Source organism: Procambarus clarkii, chromosome 5 (genome assembly GCF_040958095.1).
Source record: "Procambarus clarkii isolate CNS0578487 chromosome 5, FALCON_Pclarkii_2.0, whole genome shotgun sequence".
Lineage (NCBI taxonomy): Eukaryota > Metazoa > Arthropoda > Malacostraca > Decapoda > Cambaridae > Procambarus > Procambarus clarkii.
The window spans coordinates 1,680,318-1,701,848 of record NC_091154.1 but is presented as its reverse complement, the minus strand read 5'-3'; the positions used below and the strand labels follow the sequence as shown (position 1 = coordinate 1,701,848).

Below are 21,531 nucleotides of genomic sequence, written 5' to 3'. Positions count from 1 at the left end.
TTATTATCATTTATCAATTCTGATAGAAATTACCTACTTAAAATTATCTGTTAGATTAAGGACCTGCCTGAAACGCTGCGCATACTAGTGGCTTTACAAGATTGTAAATACTGTACTATTCAATGTATTCTCACAACCCCAATGTACCTACTTGTATATATATAAATAAAATAAAATAAAATATTGTGATGGGTCAGTAGCTAGGGATGGGAAGGCAGGATGCAGTATGCCAAACTGAATTCGTGCGCCCCTTGAGGGACTTGAAGTAGAGGGATAGGGATCACAGGATAAGTATGGGTTGCACAAACTACTGGTAACAGGATGAGTATGGGTTGCACAATTAATTACTACAAAGTGGTTGAGTATGGGGTGCACGTAAATGAAGACTCCCAAGAAGCAAATCAGAGATCAGCCCAAGCTTCATCTTGAGGCAAAGCTCAATGCCTTAAGCCATATTGATGCTCTGTCCACAGAGCATTCTCTCTCTCAAATCATAATAGTACACTAATGGTTCCCTACACCACCCCTCAGGTGCAGCTGCAGCAGGCTTGGGTGACATGATGACTATGGGGTGCACAATAAACTAACACTCACAGAATGAGTATGGGCTGCACAATAAACTACCTCTCACAAGATTAGTAATAAAGAAACATTAATTTTTTGGGTAGGGTGACTGAAACTCATCCTGGGGTAAAAATGTTTATTTAAATTTATTATAGTTAAATGAATTTAGTAAATTATTCCATATATTGTATTATAAGTGAATTGACACTAAACTATAAATGATACTAATAAGGTTTTAAAAATGAAAAACAGTAAAAATCCTTCATGTAAGATATGGAAGTTGAAAAGTAAATTAACTGTAAACTAAATTATAAACTGTAGACATAATATAAAGTATTATAAGTAAAATACCTATAAACTACCAAATAATGTGTAAGGAACCATTTCTATTGTTTGTCCTTTTTTACCTGTTTCCTCAGGTATTTTAAAATTCCCATTCCGTTGTTACTACACTGTTTTCCTGGTGTAGTTCCCTGTGGTTCAAATTTTACTACTTGTACTTCTTGCTGTTTCTGAAGGATTGCTAATGGTAGCCCTTGTTGCACCGGCGGAACTTTTTGTAAATGTTCCACCTGCGGAACTTTTTGTAATTGTTGAATTTCTTGCACCTGCGGTACCTTTTGGACTTTATGCACCTGCTGCACTTGTAGCTCGTCAGGATTTTTTTCCAGGGCATTATCGCTATCACCTTCTGATCCTAATGTAAGTTTATCTGCATCAAGCTTCCTTGTGCGTGCTGGAATAAAAAATAAAAATAAAAAATAAAAAATTTTGAAATGGAAGATCCTGTGTAACAAATTTAATCAGTTACTATGATCGAGCCGCAGAAATTTTACAGGAAAGATATGGTTGGGTTGACTGCATCTATCTGGACCTAAAAGAGGCATTCAATAGAATTCCACATAAGAGTTTGTTCTGGAAACTGGAACATATTGGAGGGGTGACAGGTAAGCTTCTAACATGGATTAAAAAATTTCAAACTGATAGAAAAATGAGGGCAGTAATCAGAGGCAATGTATTGGACTGGAGAAATGTCACGAGTGGAGTACCACAGGGTTTAGTTCTGGCATTCATGGATAAATAATAAATAAATTGTTCATGATTTTTTTAGACAAAAGCTAGAATATGCAGCAGTTGTATGGTGCCCATATCTTAAGAAGTACATGTACAAACTTGAAATGATACAAAGACGTCATGGGTGTCATAGGGGCACCAGCACACTGGTTTGCTAAAGGGCCCTTAATGCTGTCGAGACCTTATGGGCCCTTGGACCCATTACGTTAAGACATAGTGCTGTATTGGGCCACACACTTTTTGCCATATACATCAACGACAGAGATGACTGAATTGAAATTATATATATATATATATATATATATATATATATATATATATATATATATATATATATACATATATATATATATATATATATATATATATATATATATATATATATATATATATATATATATATATATATATATCTACATTTGAGTGAGGTGGGAAGGGTGATGTGGCATTACATTTGAGTAAGGTGGGAAGGATGATGTGGCATTAGAGGATATTAATAGGGTATTAAAAGTATCAACACAAGACAGAACACGAAACAATGGATATTGAATAGAAGTGTTTGTAGAAAGCCTATTGGTCCATATTTCTTGATGCTTCTATATTGGAGCGGAGTCTTGAGGTGGGTAGAATATAGTTGTGCAATAATTGGCTGTTGATTGCTGGTGTTGACTTCTTGATGTGTAGTGCCTCGCAAACGTCGAGCCGCCTGCTATCGCTGTATCTATCGATGATTTCTGTGTTGTTTACTAGGATTTCTCTGGCGATGGTTTGGTTATGGGAAGAGATTATATGTTCCTTAATGGAGCCCTGTTGTTTATGCATCGTTAAACGCCTAGAAAGAGATGTTGTTGTCTTGCCTATATACTGGGTTTTTTGGAGCTTACAGTCCCCAAGTGGGCATTTGAAGGCATAGACGACGTTAGTCTCTTTTAAAGCGTTCTGTTTCGTGTCTGGAGAGTTTCTCATGAGTAGGCTGGCCGTTTTTCTGGTTTTATAGTAAATCGTCAGTTGTATCCTCTGATTTTTGTCTGTAGGGATAACGTTTCTATTAACAATATCTTTCAGGACCCTTTCCTCTGTTTTATGAGCTGTGGAAAAGAAGTTCCTGTAAAATAGTCTAATAGGGGGTATAGGTGTTGTGTTAGTTGTCTCTTCGGAGGTTGCATGGCTTTTCACTTTCCTTCTTATGATGTCTTCGATGAAACCATTGGAGAAGCTTCTCCAATGGTTTCATCGAAGACATCATAAGAAGGAAAGTGAAAAGCCATGCAACCTCCGAAGAGACAACTAACACAACACCTATACCCCCTATTAGACTATTTTACAGGAACTTCTTTTCCACAGCTCATAAAACAGAGGAAAGGGTCCTGAAAGATATTGTTAATAGAAACGTTATCCCTACAGACGAAAATCAGAGGATACAACTGACGATTTACTATAAAACCAGAAAAACGGCCAGCCTACTCATGAGAAACTCTCCAGACACGAAACAGAACGCTTTAAAAGAGACTAACGTCGTCTATGCCTTCAAATGCCCACTTGGGGACTGTAAGCTCCAAAAAACCCAGTATATAGGCAAGACAACAACATCTCTTTCTAGGCGTTTAACGATGCATAAACAACAGGGCTCCATTAAGGAACATATAATCTCTTCCCATAACCAAACCATCGCCAGAGAAATCCTAGTAAACAACACAGAAATCATCGATAGATACAGCGATAGCAGGCGGCTCGACGTTTGCGAGGCACTACACATCAAGAAGTCAACACCAGCAATCAACAGCCAATTATTGCACAACTATATTCTACCCACCTCAAGACTCCGCTCCAATATAGAAGCATCAAGAAATATGGACCAATAGGCTTTCTACAAACACTTCTATTCAATATCCATTGTTTCGTGTTCTGTCTTGTGTTGATACTTTTAATACCCTATTAATATCCTCTAATGCCACATCATCCTTCCCACCTTACTCAAATGTAATGCCACATCACCCTTCCCACCTCACTCAAATGTAGATATAAAATCAGGGAAACGCAAGTTCTAATCAGTTATATATATATATATATATATATGTCGTACCTAATAGCCAGAACGCACTTCTCAGCCAACTATGCATGGCCCAATTTGCATAATAAGCCAAGTTTTCATGAATTAATGTTTTTTCGACTACCTAACCTACCTAACCTAACCTAACCTAACTTTTTCTGCTACCTAACCTAACCTAACCGATAGAGATAGGTTAGGTTAGGTTAGGTAGGGTTGGTTAGGTTCGGTCATATATCTACGTTAATTTTAACTCCAATAAAAAAAATTGACCTCATACGTAATGAATTGGGTAGCTTTATCATTTCATAGGAAAAAAATTAGAAAAAATATATTAATTCAGGAAAACTTGGCTTATTAGGCAAATCGGGCCTTGAATAGTAGGCTGAGAAGTGCGTTCTGGCTATTAGGTACGACATATATATATATATACATATGTATATATATATATATATACATATGTATATATATATATATATATGAGAGAAAATAATAGGTGGTGATATATTTATATATTATGTGAACTACTTACACAAAAAGAAGTTAGTGGTGAAGATCTTCTTGTCCTCTTCTTGTATTACGTTGTTTGGTAGGATACCATGTCACCCGTGCTGGTCCTTTCTTGTAATAGATAACGATTGATTCATACCCACAGCCACGCAGATATGTTAGCTGAAAAGCAAATAATATTTAAACAATAACACTATCTGGGAAAATGCAACAAAATAAATGTTTGAAGCATAGCTGGGCATGTGCAATAGAACCCATAATAGAATCACAATACCAGAAATAAATATCTTTGATATCCCCAGAGTCAAAGTTATTCTGTGTAAATACTCTATGCAAATAAAGGGACCTTGTCTATGGAACTAACTTGCTAACAAATTTAAAAACTGTCCAACTTCTGCCATTTTAAAAAATAAAACCAAAAAGTACCTAAATTTTTTCTTGATAGTTTCCTAACTAGTGTATTAAACTCGCACTGTATCTTATGAAATCCAATGCCAGAATATATGTGCCTAAACCATACAACTTTTCCATTGTAATCATTGCTATCACCTTATATCATGATTGTTATATTGAATGCATATCTTACTATATTATACCTTGAAATATTCCTCAAATTATGCTACAATTTATATGTTGATAACCCTCAAATTTTACTTTAATGTACATAGTAATCTTTGTGATACTTTCTTACAATGTACCAGCCAATTTTTTCCATTTAAGCTTTAAATTGCCTATTTAAAATTATCTGTTAGATTAAGGACCTGCCCAAAACACTATGTGTGCTAGTGGCTTTACAAGAATGTAAAAACATCAATTCTATGTACTCTCATAATCCCAGTGTGCTATCTTGTATATAAATAAATAAACAAATAGTATGTAAGTACTGTACAGCATTATTCATGTTGATTCTATACCTTATCAAGCAAGTTCAGCATAAGAAGAATACAAATGAATACAACAGATGTAGACAAACTTCAATACCTGATTTTCAATCCTTCGTAGAACCCGGCTTGCTGTATTTCGTTCTAAAGCCTTCTTGCCTTTAAGTAGAAAACGGGCTTCCTCTTCTTTCTTCATTAATTCTCTACTGTTTCGGAAGTCACACTGGCAGAACTTGCAAACATTGCTTCGGACATGCACACATTGTTTGCAGTTTGTGCATCTCCTCAAGAATTTTCCCTGAAGACCTGAAGGAAATAGTTTCTAATAAAATACTTATATTCAAATGACCTATGCTGCAAAAATTATAAGTTAAATTGTTGTTAAAATGTACTACAGTAATTAAATATATTATTTAAATTATGAAATAATCTACATTAACACTAGTGAGAGCAATGTTAAAAATTTTAGGACTGCATCTGGAAATAACTTTAATTTTGGATGTGATTAACCATGCTGTAACTCGTATAACAAAACTGAGAGGAGTTGAATCCAACAGCCTGATTGACCAGGCTGTTAATTTCAAGCGAATACTATATTATTGGAAGAAAAAAAAATTATATATATATATATATATATATATATATATATATATATATATATATATATATATATATATATATATATATATATATATATATATATAATCAATATTGTAACTTTTTTTGTGTAATGACGTTTTCAAATAAAGTTAGATAAATATACACACATACCAAAAGAATAAGGGTGGTAGGAGAAGAAAATATGAATGTGTTCAGTGAGGATCCACAAGGTCTTCTCTGAGTACTCTTTATTTTCTTCTCCGAGGCTATGGGTCCCTACACTTGCACCAGAGGTGGTACCCCTCTGGTATATATATATATATATATATATATATATATATATATATATATATGTCGTACCTAGTAGCCCGAACGCACTTCTCAGCCTACTATGCAAGGCCCGATTTGCCTAATAAGCCAAGTTTTTATGAATTAATTGTTTTTCGACTACCTAACCTACCTAAGCTAACCTAACCTAACTTTTTCGGCTACCTAACCTAACCTAACCTATAAATATAGGTTAGGTTAGGTTAGGTAGGGTTGGTTAGGTTCGGCCATATATCTACGTTAATTTTAACTCCAATAAAAAAAATTGACCTCATACATAATGAAATGGGTAGCTTTATCATTTCATCAGAAAACAAATTAGAGAAAATATACTGTCAGGAAAACTTGGCTTATTATGCAAATCGGGCCTTGCATAGTAAGCCGAGTACGACGTTCTGGCTACTAGGTACAACATATATATATATATATATATATATACATACATACATACATACATACATACATACATACATACATACATACATACACACATACATATATATATATATATATATATATATATGACAGTGTCAGATTCAGTTTACTACAGTTTAGTAATTTCTTACCATTTGATGTACTAGGTAGATCCATGTTTGGTGAAGTTTTATAGCTGGAGCTGGAAGATCCTGTCGAGATGACTTCTTCAAAGAGAATAGCTTCAACACACATTGTGTCTTGAGTCTACCAGTACTTGGCCTACAGTTACCAGATCTGATTTACAGAAACTAGTGAACTATGGAGATAAGATTGTTAATAATATACTTTTTTTGAGATTCATATGACTTGCAGCTTAAAAACCAACCTTATTTTAAAATAGTACACTAAAGTACATAGCAAATTGCGAAATTCGTAGTTTTTTAACTACTTTAAAGCTAAATTCTCAAGCTTTGAAAATAAGCACAATTTGCTATTTTAAGCGGAATCTGGCAACTCTGATTTAGCATGTAAACATTGACTTGCATTCACAATGTAGTTATTTATTTTTCAACAATTTAAAACGAGTTATGAAAATACACACATTGGTACATTATTGCAAAGGCACTATACTATATATATATATATATATATATAAATTGTTGCAAGTCGAGCAACAAATATTTTACATTGAACAACAAATGAGATTGGAAAAGCAGTATTGCCAAAATAGACCCCAGACACACCCTGTGGGTAGTAATGGACCCCCATACCGACCCTATGAGGGGTAGTGGACCCCATAATAACACTATGGGCGATAGTGGACACTATACAAACACTATGGGCGGTAGTTGACTTCATAGAGACCCTGTGGGCGGTAAGGGACCCCCTATCGACCCTGTGGGCGGCAGTGGACCCCCTATCGATCCTGTGGGCGGCAGTGGACCCCCTACCGACCCTGTGGGCGGCAGTGGACCCCTACCGAACGTGTGGGCGGCAGTGGACCCCCTACCGACCCTGTGGGCGGCAGTGGACCCCCTATCGATCCTGTGGGCGGTAGTGGACCCCCCCCATATCGACCCTGTGGGCGGCAGTGGACCCCCTATCGATCCTGTGGGCGGCAGTGGACCCCCTACCGACCCAGTGGGTGGCAGTGGACCCCCTGCCGACCCTGTGGGCGGTAGTGGACCCCTACCGACCCTGTGGACGGTAGTTGACTTCATAGCGACCCAGTGGGCGGTAGTGGACCCCATACCGACCCTGTGGGTGGCGGTGGACTCCATACCGACTCTGTGGGCGGCAGTGAACCCTATATACTAATCCTGTGGGCGATACTGTACCCTATAGTCATCCTGTGGGGGCAATGGATGCCATACATATCCAGTGGGTGTTATTGTACCCCATACTTATTCTGTGGGTGGTTGGAGCCCCATACCCATCCTGTGGGTTATAGTGGACCCCATACTCATCCTGTGGGTGGTATTGGACCCCATACCTATCCTGTGGGTGGTTGTGAGCCCATACCCATCCTGTCGGTGGTAGTGGACGCAATACACATCCAGTGGATGGTATTGGATCCCATACCCTTCCTGTGGGTGGAAGTGATCCCCATACCATTCCTGTGGGTGGATGTGACCCCCATACTCATCCTGCGGGTGTTATTGGACCCCTTACCCACCTAACAGGTGGTAGTGGACCCTATACTAATCCTATAATTTCCAATAATCCACACCATACCATCCTGTTTGCAGTAGTTTACCCTATATACATTCCAACATAACATCGTTTTCTGTTAGCGTTCCTACAAAACATTCTTTAAAGATTTCTAAAGCACAAACTATAGTATATAATATTGATTGGTGAAGCACTTATTCTATGTAATAATTTATTGTGCTTATTATAATTTACTAAGAACAACTAATATTTCTCAAAACAAAACTACGAGCCTTCAATAGGATGTAGCTGATCTGTAATATTATAAGAGCATGGACAATAGTAGGTGAATTTCACAACCCATGTGGGACCTGAAAACTACAATTTTCGTTATAATTGAACCAATCACGACTATTCAGCTATCTACGTTGATGGACGAGTACTGTGAGACGTAAATTGGTACGTGAGGAAGAGTTTGAGCCTTGGTAAAAAAGTTAACTGGGAATATATCACATATGTACTAAATCACATTCCACATATTGACTTTAAGCACTAGTCATATATGTACTGTCTTGTGTGAGAACGGGTTGGATGCAGGACGCATGTTCCAGCAAGTACCCGTGAGGCTACTCCACGCGTGTTACAGGACGCATGTTCCAGCAAGTACCCATGAGGCTACTCCACGCGTGATGCAGGACGCATGTTCCAGCAAGTACCCGTGAGGCTACTCCACGCGTGATGCAGGACGCATGTTCCAGCAAGTACCCATGAGGCTACTCCACGCGTGATGCAGGACGCATGTTCCAGCAAGTACCCGTGAGGCTACTCCACGCGTGATGCAGGACGCATGTTCCAGCAAGTACCCATGAGGCTACTCCACGCGTGTTACAGGACGCATGTTCCAGCAAGTACCCATGAGGCTACTCCACGCGTGTTACAAGACGCATGTTCCAGCAAGTACCCGTGAGGCTACTCCACGCGTGTCGCAGGACGCATGTTCCAGCAAGTACTCATGAGGCTACTCCACGCGTGTCGCAGGACGCATGTTCCAGCAAGTACCCGTGAGGCTACTCCACGCGTGTCGCAGGACGCATGTTCCAGCAAGTACCCGTGAGGCTACTCCACGCGTGTCGCAGGACGCATGTTCCAGCAAGTACCCATGAGGTTACTCCACGCGTGTCGCAGGACGCATGAGGCTACTCCACGTATGTACAACTATCTCTAATCTCAGCTAAGCGGCTGATTTAAATTTAGTACATTTACTAACCCATTATCATTTATTGATTTAATATAATATCAATATACTTTAAATTATTTATGTATGCCATTATTTCATACATATATTTTTCAATATTTTACTAACCGATAATATATGAACCATTATCTTATCTTATGCTAATTACTGCATTATTCATTAACTATTGTTTAATCTTTAATCTACCATTTAATATTCATTGATTTATTTAACATTTATATTATACTCTTCACTTATATACTTAATATTTCTAATTACTCCATTGATGATGAAGCAGCATCAATTAGAATGCTAGAGATGCAGTAATCTTTCAGCATGTAACCCCCCATTTTGGGTGAGTGAATTTGACTCATAATATACAGTTCATTTAATATTCAATACATTATTAATTAAGAACATCCATAGGGCATTAGTTCTTGGATTTAATTTCAATACACTTGCTCTCCTTAGTTTTCCATTTTTTCACAAAAAAGTTGTGGTCTTTCGAAGCTATCGAAAATAATATTAATTTGAATAAATTATTTGAGTCAAGTTTTCCCACACCACCACCCACACATTCACTGGTCGACCACACCCTACCACCCACACAGTCACACGACCACACAGGGGAGACATGATCACTACATTCAAAATTCTCAGGGGAATTGACAAGGTGGACAAGGATGGATTATTTAACACAGCTGGTACACGCACAAATGGACAAAGGTGGAAGCTGAGTACCCAAATGAGCCAGGAATCTCAGCTTCGCTCAGGAATCTGTACTTCAGTTGATTGACGGTTGAGAGGCGGGACCAAAGAACCAAAGCTCAAATAGGTGAGTACACACTACAACCCACACACACAGTCACTGGTCGACCCACACACTACCACCTACACAGTATCTAAGCAATAGGAAGTATCTAATAGGGAGTATCTAAGCAATAGGAAACAGTGAGGGGGAAGGCATCAGAGTGGCGAGATATCACCAGCGGGGTTCCACAGGGCTTTGTACTCGGATCCATCTTGTTTCTAGTATATGTAAACGACCTTCCAGAGGGTATAGACTCCTTCCTCTCAGTATTTGCTGATGATGCAAAAATTATGAGAGGAATTAAAACAGATGAATATAGACAGAGACTTCAGGACGACCTGGACAAACTTGAGGAATGGTCTAGAAAATGACTGCTAAAGTTAAACTCAGGAAAGTGTAAAGTAATGAAATTAGGCGAAGGGAGCAGAAGGCTGAACACAAGGTACCATCTGCGAGGTGAAATCCTGCAAGAGTCAAATAGAGAGAAAGATCTGGGGGTCGATATCACACCGAACCTGTCCCCAGAGGCCCACATCAAAAGGATATCATCAGCGGCATGTGCTAGACTGGCCAATATAAGAACTGCCTTTAGAAACTTGTGTAAGGAATCGTTCAGGACCCTGTATACCACTTATGTAAGACCAATCCAGGAGTATGCAGCTCCAGCCTGGAGTTCATACCAAGTTAAACACAAGACAAAGTTAGAGAAGATTCAGCGGTATGCCACCAGACTGGTCCCGGAACTGAGAGGAATGAGCTACGAGGAAAGGCTAAGGGAGCTGAACCTCACAGCCCTGGAAAACAGAAGAGTAAGGGGAGACATGATAACCACTTACAAAATTCTCAGGGGAATTGACAGGGTGAACAAAGACAAACTCTTTAGCACGGGTGGAACACGAACAAGGGGACACAGGTGGAAACTTAGTACCCAGATGAGCCACAGAGACGTTAGAAAGATTTTTTTCAGTGTCATAGCAGTTAACAAATGGAATGCATTAAGTAGTGTTGTGGTGGAGGCTGACTCCATACACAGTTTCAAATGTAGATATGATAGAGACCAATTGGCTCAGGAATCTGTACAAAAGTTGATTGACAGTTGAGAGGCGGGACCAAAGAGCCAGAGCTCAATCCCCGAAAACACAACTAGGTGAGTACAATCACTGGTCGACCACATCCTACCACCCACAGTCACACGGACACACACTAGCACCCACACAGTCTTGAAAGGGAACATGGTAGCCTCGAGGATAGCGCCCAGGATTCGTAATTCTGTGGCGCGGGTTCGATTCCCGCACCAGGCAGAAACAAATGGACAGTTCCTTTCACCCTGAATGCCCCTGTTATCTAGCAGTAAATAGGTACCTGGGAGTTAGTCAGCTGTCACAGCTGCTTCCTTGTGTGGTGTGGAAATAAAATTACTTAGTTAACAGTTGAGAGGAGGGCCGAAAGAGCAAAGCTCAACCCCCCCCCCCCCCGCAAACACAACTAGCTGAATACAGTCACTGGTCGACCACACACTACCACCCACACAGTCACTGGTCGAGCACACACTACCATCCACACAGTCACTGGTCGACCACACACTACCACCTACACAGTGACTGGTCGACCACACACTACCACCCACACAGTCACTGGTCGAGCACACACTACCATCCACACAGTCACTGGTCGACCACACACTACCACCTACACAGTGACTGGTCGAACACACACTACCACCCACACAGTCACTGGTCGAGCACACACTACCATCCACACAGTCACTGGTCGACCACACACTACCACCTACACAGTGACTGGTCGAACACACACTACCACCCACCCAGTCACTGGTCGAGCACACACTACCATCCACACAGTCACTGGTCGACCACACACTACCACCTACACAGTGACTGGTCGACCACACACTACCATCCACACAGTCACTGGTCGACCACACACTACCACCTACACAGTGACTGGTCGACCACACACTACCATCCACACAGTCACTGGTCGACCACACACTACCACCTACACAGTCACTGGTCGACCACACACTACCATCCACACAGTCACTGGTCGACCACACACCACCACCCACACAGTCACTGGTCGACCACACACCACCACCCACACAGTCACTGGTCGACCACACACTACCACCCACACAGTCACTGGTCGACCACACACTACCACCTACACAGTCACTGGTCGACCACACACCACCACCTACACAGTCACTGGTCGACCACACACTACCACCCACACAGTCACTGGTCGACCACACACCACCACCCACACAGTCACTGGTCGACCACACACTACCACCCACACAGTCACTGGTCGACCACACACTACCACCCACACAGTCACTGGGCGAGGAACCGTCCAGTGTTGATGGTGGCAGCCCAAGCTGCTCCATCTCCTTCTCCAGGACATTTATAATAGAAAATTTACTTCCGATATAAAATATAACATAAAACCTCAAACAATAATATTTTTTTTATATAAATGTTTTTTAAATTTTATTAGCAGCTAAAAAATAAAACAGTATACTAAAATGCTAGCATACAAATTTGTAGGCTTTCATAAATTATTTATATTTTTACATCTGCTGGGACTTATTATTGCATTACTTATCAAACAAAATACGGTTAAGAAAATATTTTGGATGCCCTCTGGGCAATATTAACCAATATGAAACTAATTAATCACCTCTTGAGAGTTTGGTAATTTGAACCAAAGCTTAAATTACTAAACAGTGTATAAATATAATAGTTCATTAAACAATGAGGACTCAGTTGTCTCTGGGCCATGAAACAATTACAATTATCCCAAGAAGGTCTTTTTAAATTAATAATAATAATACATTGTGTCGGGGGACAGGAAGCCGGAGTGTATTCATACACGTTAGGCTTATGCCCTGGCTCCCCCAATTCCAGGGTGCAATTTCTGACCCCGCCCAGGAGGCAACCCCACAACAAGCTGACTAACTCCTGGTTTACCTGCTCACTGCTAAGTGAACAGAGGCATGAGGTGATAGGAAATGTGCCCAACCATATCCGTCCCACCTGGGATTCGAACTCGATTGTGAGTCGAGAACGAATCGAACTGTGTTACCTTGATACTTTTTATAGCGGTGGATAGGTTACAATCACTTAGTTGCTACCTACAGTTAGCAAACTGGCGATGTTTGGCTAAGAATTCTGTTAGGAGATCATTTTGAATGAAACATTTACACATCTCTAGACCATTTCTTATACAATTGTCTCTAAATTCACGTATCTTTTCACACTCCATCACATAGTGACGGAGGGTGTGCGAATAATTTTGTTGACACAGTTTACATTTGGTCAGGTCTACATCAGCAGATAATGAGAATTCCCAGAGATACTTGTAATTAACCGAATGTAAGCCGGGCAGTAGTAACATCTAGAAGTCTGCTGACTTTATTGGATGATCCATAGACGTGTGACTCACCTTTTTTTATCTTGCATGATAGTATGATGATAGATGGAATAACTGGCGTTGATTTCACTGTGCCTCAGATCTACAAGATTTTGTTGAAGTTCTTGGTGTACTATAGCTCTCAGGATCCTTATTGACAATCCTCGTCACGGCCCTTGTGGATTTGTTCATTTAACCCAAGGTTATACTCAATTTATCCTGTAAAGGCAGATTCTTTGACTAACTCATCAGCCTTATCATGCATTCGGAGGCCAACATGAGATTTTTTTTCTTCTTTTTATAAAAGAAATATACAAAGTATAGCACAATATGCATGAACAGAAGAACAAGAACATTACAACAAAACACAAGCAGAAACACAGGCATAAAAGAGAACAATGCAGTACAAGACCCTAGAAACTCCAGGGACATTAGTCCGAATAAAAATGAAACATAATTATGGACATACAACAAACGGACGCATTACGGACATGGAAAAACACAACAAACATACACAGAATAAACCAGACACTCACACATATACAAAATTTTAGTTTTATAAAAGAAATACACAAAATACAAATCAGACAATAGAAAACAAACATACATGCATACAGGACAAACATAACAAAGTACGGAAACACGGATGCAAACTAAACATACACAACAAAAACCAAGAAATAAAACACATAAAATATGGCACAATGAGAAAACCCCGAAACGGGCACTGGAGGGTACACACACACACACACACACACACACACACACACACACACACACACACACACGCACACACACACACACACACACACACAAACAAACGAACAAACAAAAAACCAGTACTTTACAAATAAAGAACACGACATAAATAACATAAAACAGTCACATCCACAAAAAACGAAAGTACAGAAATACAGACAGTAAACACAAAACAATCCCATCCCAACAACCCAAACTCAGGTGCAGACTAGTACATAACAACAACAGGGCTCATAGACCACCGACACAGAGGCATAAGTACAGAGCTACAGGAAACAACAAAAAACATGTAAAGACATAAACAGGGAAATACAGATAACATAAACACAACAATGCCGCACATCTAATAGAGCAATGTCACAAGGACAAGATAATAAACACACGTACACAAGCGACATACACAACCACATCGCCCGCCACCCCAACACAATACACAGGGCGAGTGCAACGACACGAAAGAAATAACACCAAACACCCACAACCGCACACAACTACAACACAAACACACACACCAAATGCAAAGCACAAAACATACAAGAAAACAAGCCACGCAGGGGCAAGAACAACACCCACACGCACAGACAAGGACACCCACCTGTGCACGCAGGCACCGGGGAAACATCACGCACAACATACACAGAAACCAATCACACCAATAAACCAATCACTCATACTTCTCCGGGTTATCTTTAGTTTATCTTGAGATGATTTCGGGGCTTTTTAGTGTCCCCGCGGCCCGGTCCTCGACCAGGCCTCCACCCCCAGGAAGCAGCCGTGACAGCTGACTAACACCCAGGTACCTATTTTACTGCTAGGTAACAGGGGCATAGGGTGAAAGAAACTCTGCCCATTGTTTCTCGCCGGCGCCTGGGATCGAACCCAGGACCACAGGATCACAAGTCCAGCGTGCTGTCCGCTCGGCCGACCGGCTCCCGAGCAGGTACTCCCGAGGTACTCGGGTACTCCCGAGCAGGAAACCGTAAACAATAAGCCTCCCAAACAAGTTGGTCACTTTCAGGAATCGGACACCCAGGAGCTGCAGTAGGCCGAGGCATCGAATTTGGCACTCAAGCGTCAAAACACTGCGCCCGTGGAACCCAGATGGTAGATGGGCAGCAGGGAACAGGACGCACCAAGTCAGTACACTTAAAAGTCGCAGTTGCGGTAGATCCGTCGAGCACCTCGCCGGTCGAGAGGACAAAAGGGATGAGTTTCCCCCGAGGACGCTGGACACGGGCGCACACTGGGAAGCACATCTGACTGCACGGCAGGCCGCACACCGGCCCGCCCACTAGGGCGTGCACACCGTTCGGTGTCAGGAACCGCACCGAGACCCGCGGAGGGTGGCTCTGCAGGGGCCCCAGAGCCCCCACCAACCGGAACAGAAGCAGAGGCCCCAGAGCCTCCACCAACCGGAACAGAAGCAGAGGCCCCAGAGCCTCCACCAACCGGAACAGAAGCAGAGGCCCCAGAGCCTCCACCAACCGGAACAGAAGCAGAGGCCCCAGAGCCTCCACCAACCGGAACAGAAGCAGAGGCCCCAGAGCCCCCACCAACCGGAACAGAAGCAGAGGCCCCCCCGCTTCACATCCTTCGTCAACACCACCACAAGGTCGCTCTTACCAGGGGCAACAGCCCACTGAGGGAAGCCACCAGCAGGAGGCACAGCATCCAACTCAGAAGGCAACACAGCGTCGGCCACATCATCATCCTCCATTGCTTCACGCTCCTCTGCCCACGACCGGCGAGGTGACGTACCCGGAGCCGAGCGACGGCGCTTAAAAAGAGGCTGCTGATCGTCGGAGCTGTCACCCCCAACAAGCGGTGTCCCAGAAGAACCATCGACAGGCGGCCCCAAAATCGGGGCAGCACGTTCACGCAGAACAGCAGCCTCAACAACGCGGGGCAAAAAGCCACCACTAGGAACGGAGACCGGAGTCGGAGAAGGAAGAGACACAACAGGCGGACGGAAGGGAAGACGTCAGCACACGTGAGGTATCCAAGGAGGACGACGGAACATGCAGAATAGAAGAGGTACTCGTCAAGGAGGAAACTCCCAGAGGCGACGAGGCAGAGGACGTGGGTGGAGACACACATACCACCGCACCGTCAGCCCCGGGAAGCACACGGCCTCCAGCAGGAGACGCAGGCACCACCCCTACAGCATCCCCCAAGGCCATCGGATGCGGATGCACCTCCACAGTCACCGAACGATCAAGGTCCGAAACAGGCGCCCCCAGGTCCCCCGAGCTCACCGGCGGGGCAGACACATCCGGTCCAGACGTAGCGACATCCGGAGCCGCCGCGGGATCCACACCAGGCACCTGCACAGAGCGAGAATCCGCCGGGGAGTCCACACGCACAGATAAGCGAGGAAAATCAGCCTCTAGGAAAACTGAAGGGGCTTCTGTACGAGGAGCGTCACAACCGGCCACGACGTGGCCCTCAGCACAACACCATGGAAACACGTTCGGGTCTGTCCCTGATAGAAAGTCCTCAGAGACAGCCCACGATACGAGACCCTGGACGGTATAGGGCTCGTGAGCCGCATGACAAGCGTGCGTGAACCCAGCCGGACCCCTTCAGTCGGCCTGCACTCAAAGTGTTGAACCGGTGCTTCACCACCGACACAAACCGCGTAAACAAGGCCATGAGGGCCGCCTCGGGGAAGGTCACCGGCACGCTGTGAATACTCACAAACGTCAAGGGCCCCCAGGGATCCGAGACCTCTACAGACACAGCCGAGGCCGGAAGAGGAAGCGTGAGGCCATTCCAGCGGGCCACAAACTCCCGGTATACATGTGACGTGGCGAATGACCGCAACACGGGCGGGCGACAACTTCTCTAAGCCCAGGAGCTCGGGGACGTCAACACGGAGGACATAGAGGAGGGCAACTTCAACAACGGGCCAGTCCACATCTGCAGAAAAATTCAGCCGCACTGTGTCTATTCTTCGAATACGGCTAGTACCAGCCCCGTCCATATCGGCAGGTGGGGCCCCGACCAGCGGGAGCTCCACACCCCCCCACAGCAACCGCCACTCAGCAACGGCAAACGACCACTGACAGCCAGAGCTCGACGTCTGCACCCCTCTGGTGGCGCTGCCAGCACTCCTCCAGCTAAGCGGCTGGTTTAAATTTAGTACATTTACTAACCCATTATCATTTATTGATTTAATATAATATCAATATACTTTAAATTATTTATGTATGCCATTATTTCATACATATATTTCTCAATATTTTACTAACCGATAATATATGAACCATTATCTTATCTTATGCTAATTACTGCATTATTCATTAACCATTGTCTAATCTTTAATCTACCATTTAATATGCATTGATTTATTTAACATTTATATTATACTCTTCATCTATATTCTTAATATTCCTAATTACTCCATTGATGATGAAGCAGCATCAATTAGAATGCTAGAGATGCAGTAATCTTTCAGCATGTAACCCCCCATTTTGGGTGAGTGAATTTGACTCATAATATACAGTTCATTTAATATTCAATACATTATTAATTAAGAACATCCATAGGACATTAGTTTTTGGATTTAATTTCAATACACTTGCTCTCCTTAGTTTTCCATTTTTTCACAAAAAAGTTGTGGTCTTTCGAAGCTATCGAAAATAATATTAATTTGAATAAATTATTTGAGTCAAGTTTTCCCACACCACCACCCACACATTCACTGGTCGACCACACCCTACCACCCACACAGTCACACGACCACACAGGGGAGACATGATCACCACATTCAAAATTCTCAGGGGAATTGACAAGGTGGACAAGGATGGATTATTTAACACAGCTGGTACACGCACAAGTGGACAGAGGTGGAAGCTGAGTACCCAAATGAGCCAGGAATCTCAGCTTCGCTCAGGAATCTGTACTTCAGTTGATTGACGGTTGAGAGGCGGGACCAAAGAACCAAAGCTCAAATAGGTGAGTACACACTACAACCCACACACACAGTCACTGGTCGACCCACACACTACCACCTACACAGTATCTAAGCAATAGGAAGTATCTAATAGGGAGTATCTAAGCAATAGGAAACAGTGAGGGGGAAGGCATCAGAGTGGCGAGATGTCACCAGCGGGGTTCCACAGGGCTTTGTACTCGGACCCATCTTGTTTCTAGTATATGTAAACGACCTTCCAGAGGGTATAGACTCCTTCCTCTCAGTATTTGCTGATGATGCAAAAATTATGAGAAGAATTAAAACAGATGAATATAGACAGAGACTTCAGGACGACCTGAACAAACTTGAGGAATGGTCTAGAAAATGGCTGCTAAAGTTAAACTCAGGAAAGTGTAAAGTAATGAAATTAGGCGAAGGGAGCAGAAGGCTGAACACAAGGTACCATCTGGGAGGTGAAATCTTGCAAGAGTCAAATAGAGAGAAAGATCTGGGGGTCGATATCACACCGAACCTGTCCCCAGAGGCCCACATCAAAAGGATATCATCAGCGGCATGTGCTAGACTGGCCAATATAAGAACTGCCTTTAGAAACTTGTGTAAGGAATCGTTCAGGACCCTGTATACCACTTATGTAAGACCAATCCAGGAGTATGCAGCTCCAGCCTGGAGTTCATACCAAGTTAAACACAAGACAAAGTTAGAGAAGATTCAGCGGTATGCCACCAGACTGGTCCCGGAACTGAGAGGAATGAGTTACGAGGAAAGGCTAAGGGAGCTGAAACTCACAACCCTGGAAAACAGAAGAGTAAGGGGAGACATGATAACCACTTACAAAATTCTCAGGGGAATTGACAGGGTGAACAAAGACAAACTCTTTAGCACGGGTGGAACACGAACAAGGGGACACAGGTGGAAACTTAGTACCCAGATGAGCCACAGAGACGTTAGAAAGATTTTTTTCAGTGTCATAGTAGTTAACAAATGGAATGCATTAAGTAGTGTTGTGGTGGAGGCTGACTCCATACACAGTTTCAAATGTAGCTATGATAGAGACCAATTGGCTCAGGAATCTGTACACAAGTTGATTGACAGTTGAGAGGCGGGACCAAAGAGCCAGAGCTCAACCCCCGAAAACACAACTAGGTGAGTACAATCACTGGTCGACCACATCCTACCACCCACAGTCACACGAACACTCACTAGCACCCACACAGTCTTGAAAGGGAACATGGTAGCCTGGAGGATAGCGCCCAGGATTCGTAATTCTGTGGCGCGGGTTCGATTCCCGCACCAGGCAGAAACAAATGGACAGTTCCTTTCACCCTGAATGCCCCTGTTATCTAGCAGTAAATAGGTACCTGGGAGTTAGTCAGCTGTCACGGGCTGCTTCCTTGTGTGGTGTGGAAATAAAATTACTTAGTTAACAGTTGAGAGGAGGGCCGAAAGAGCAAAGCTCAACCGCCCCCCCGCAAACACAACTAGCTGAATACAGTCACTGGTCGACCACACACTACCACCCACACAGTCACTGGTCGAGCACACACTACCACCTACACAGTGACTGGTCGACCACACACCACCACCCACACAGTGACTGGTCGACCACACACTACCACCCACACAGTCACTGGTCGACCACACACCACCACCCACACAGTCACTGGGCGAGGAACCGTCCAGTGTTGATGGTGGCAGCCCAAGCTGCTCCATCTCCTTCTCCGGGAGATTTATAATAGGAAATTTACTTCCGATATAAAATGTAACATAAAACCTCAAACAATAATATTTTTTTTATATAAGTGTTTTTTAAATTTTATTAGCAGCTAAAAAATAAAACAGTATACTAAAATGCTAGCATACAAATTTGTAGGCTTTCATAAATTATTTATATTTTTACATCTGCTGGGACTTAATATTGTATTACTTATAAAACAAAATACCGTTAAGAAAATATTTTGGATGCCCTCTGGGCAATATTAACCAATATGAAACTAATTAATCACGTCTTGAGAGTTTGGTAATTTGAACCAAAGCTTAACTTACTAAACAGTGTATTAATATAATAGTTCATTAAACAATGAGGACTCAGTTGTCTCTGGGCCATGAAACAATTACAATTATCCCAAGAATGTCTTTTTAAATTAATAATAATAATACATTGTGTCGGGGGACAGGAAGCCGGAGTGTATTCATACACGTTAGGCTTATGCCCTGGCTCCCCCAATTCCAGGGTGCAATTACTGACCCCGCCCAGGAGGCAACCCCACAACAAGCTGACTAACTCCTGGTTTACCTGCTCACTGCTAAGTGAACAGAGGCATGAGGTGATAGGAAATGTGCCCAACCATATCCGTCCCACCTGGGATTCGAACTCGATTGTGAGTCGAGAACGAATCGAACTGTGTTACCTTTATACTTTTTATAGCGGTGGATAGGTTACAATCACTTAGTTGGTACCTACAGTTAGCAAACTGGCGATGTTTGGCTAAGAATTCTGTTAGGAGATCATTTTGAATGAAACATTTACACATCTCTAGACCATTTCTTATACAATTGTCTCTAAATTCACGTATCTTTTCACACTCCATCACATAGTGACGGAGGGTGTGCGAATAATTTTGTTGACACAGTTTACATATGGTCAGGTCTACATCAGCAGATAATGAGAATTCCCAGAGATACTTGTAATTAACCGAATGTAAGCCGGGCAGTAGTAACATCTAGAAGTCTGCTGACTTTATTGGATGATCCATAGACGTGTGACTCACCTTTTTTTATCTTGCATAATAGTATGATGATAGATGGAATAACTGGTGTTGATTTCACTGTGCCTCAGATCTACAAGATTTTGTTGAAGTTCTTGGTGTACTATAGCTCTCAGGATCCTTATTGACAATCCTCGTCACGGCCCTTGTGGATTTGTTCATTTAACCCAAGGTTATACTCAATTTATCCTGTAAAGGCAGATTCTTTGACTAACTCATCAGCCTTATCATGCATTCGGAGGCCAACATGAGATTTTTTTTCTTATTTTTATAAAAGAAATATACAAAGTATAGCACAATATACATGAACAGAAGAACAAGAACATTACAACAAAACATAAGCAGAAACACAGGCATAAAAGAGAACAATGCAGTACAAGACCCTAGAAACTCCAGGGACATTAGTCCGAATAAAAATGAAACATAATTATGGACATACAACAAACGGACGCATTACGGACATGGAAAAACACAACAAACATACACAGAATAAACCAGACACTCACACATATACAAAATT

The 21,531-nt window shown here is 42.4% G+C and overlaps 1 protein-coding gene across 2 annotated transcripts; it reads right to left on the bottom strand.

Annotated features, from left to right (window-relative positions):
- Positions 1-686: 686 nt before the first annotated feature.
- Positions 687-6,740, bottom strand: LOC138352325 (uncharacterized). Of its 2 annotated transcripts, XM_069304708.1 has the most exons (4): positions 6,570-6,723; positions 5,177-5,382; positions 4,218-4,357; positions 687-1,300 (listed from the first exon to the last, which is right to left on the bottom strand). In XM_069304708.1, exons 1-3 carry the CDS (start codon positions 6,670-6,672, stop codon positions 4,229-4,231), a joined length of 438 nt encoding a protein of 145 aa, XP_069160809.1. In that variant the 5' UTR covers positions 6,673-6,723; the 3' UTR covers positions 687-1,300; positions 4,218-4,228. The 2 variants fall into 2 exon arrangements, with proteins under 2 accessions (XP_069160809.1, XP_069160817.1); XM_069304716.1 differs by lacking the exon at positions 4,218-4,357 and having other exon boundaries at positions 6,570-6,740.
- Positions 6,741-21,531: the final 14,791 nt, after the last annotated feature.

What these genes read in the sequence shown, in the direction of transcription:
- LOC138352325 (XM_069304708.1), bottom strand. Translation starts at nt 6,672, where the DNA reads ATGTGTGTTGAAGCTATTCTCTTTGAAGAAGTCATCTCGACAGGATCT. An exon ending in TCTACCTAGTACATCAAATG is followed by an intron (nt 5,383 to 6,569) that starts GTAAGAAATTAC and finishes TATTTCCTTCAG; the next exon opens with GTCTTCAGGGAAAATTCTTG. An exon ending in TACGAAGGATTGAAAATCAG is followed by an intron (nt 4,358 to 5,176) that starts GTATTGAAGTTT and finishes TTTGCTTTTCAG; the next exon opens with CTAACATATCTGCGTGGCTG.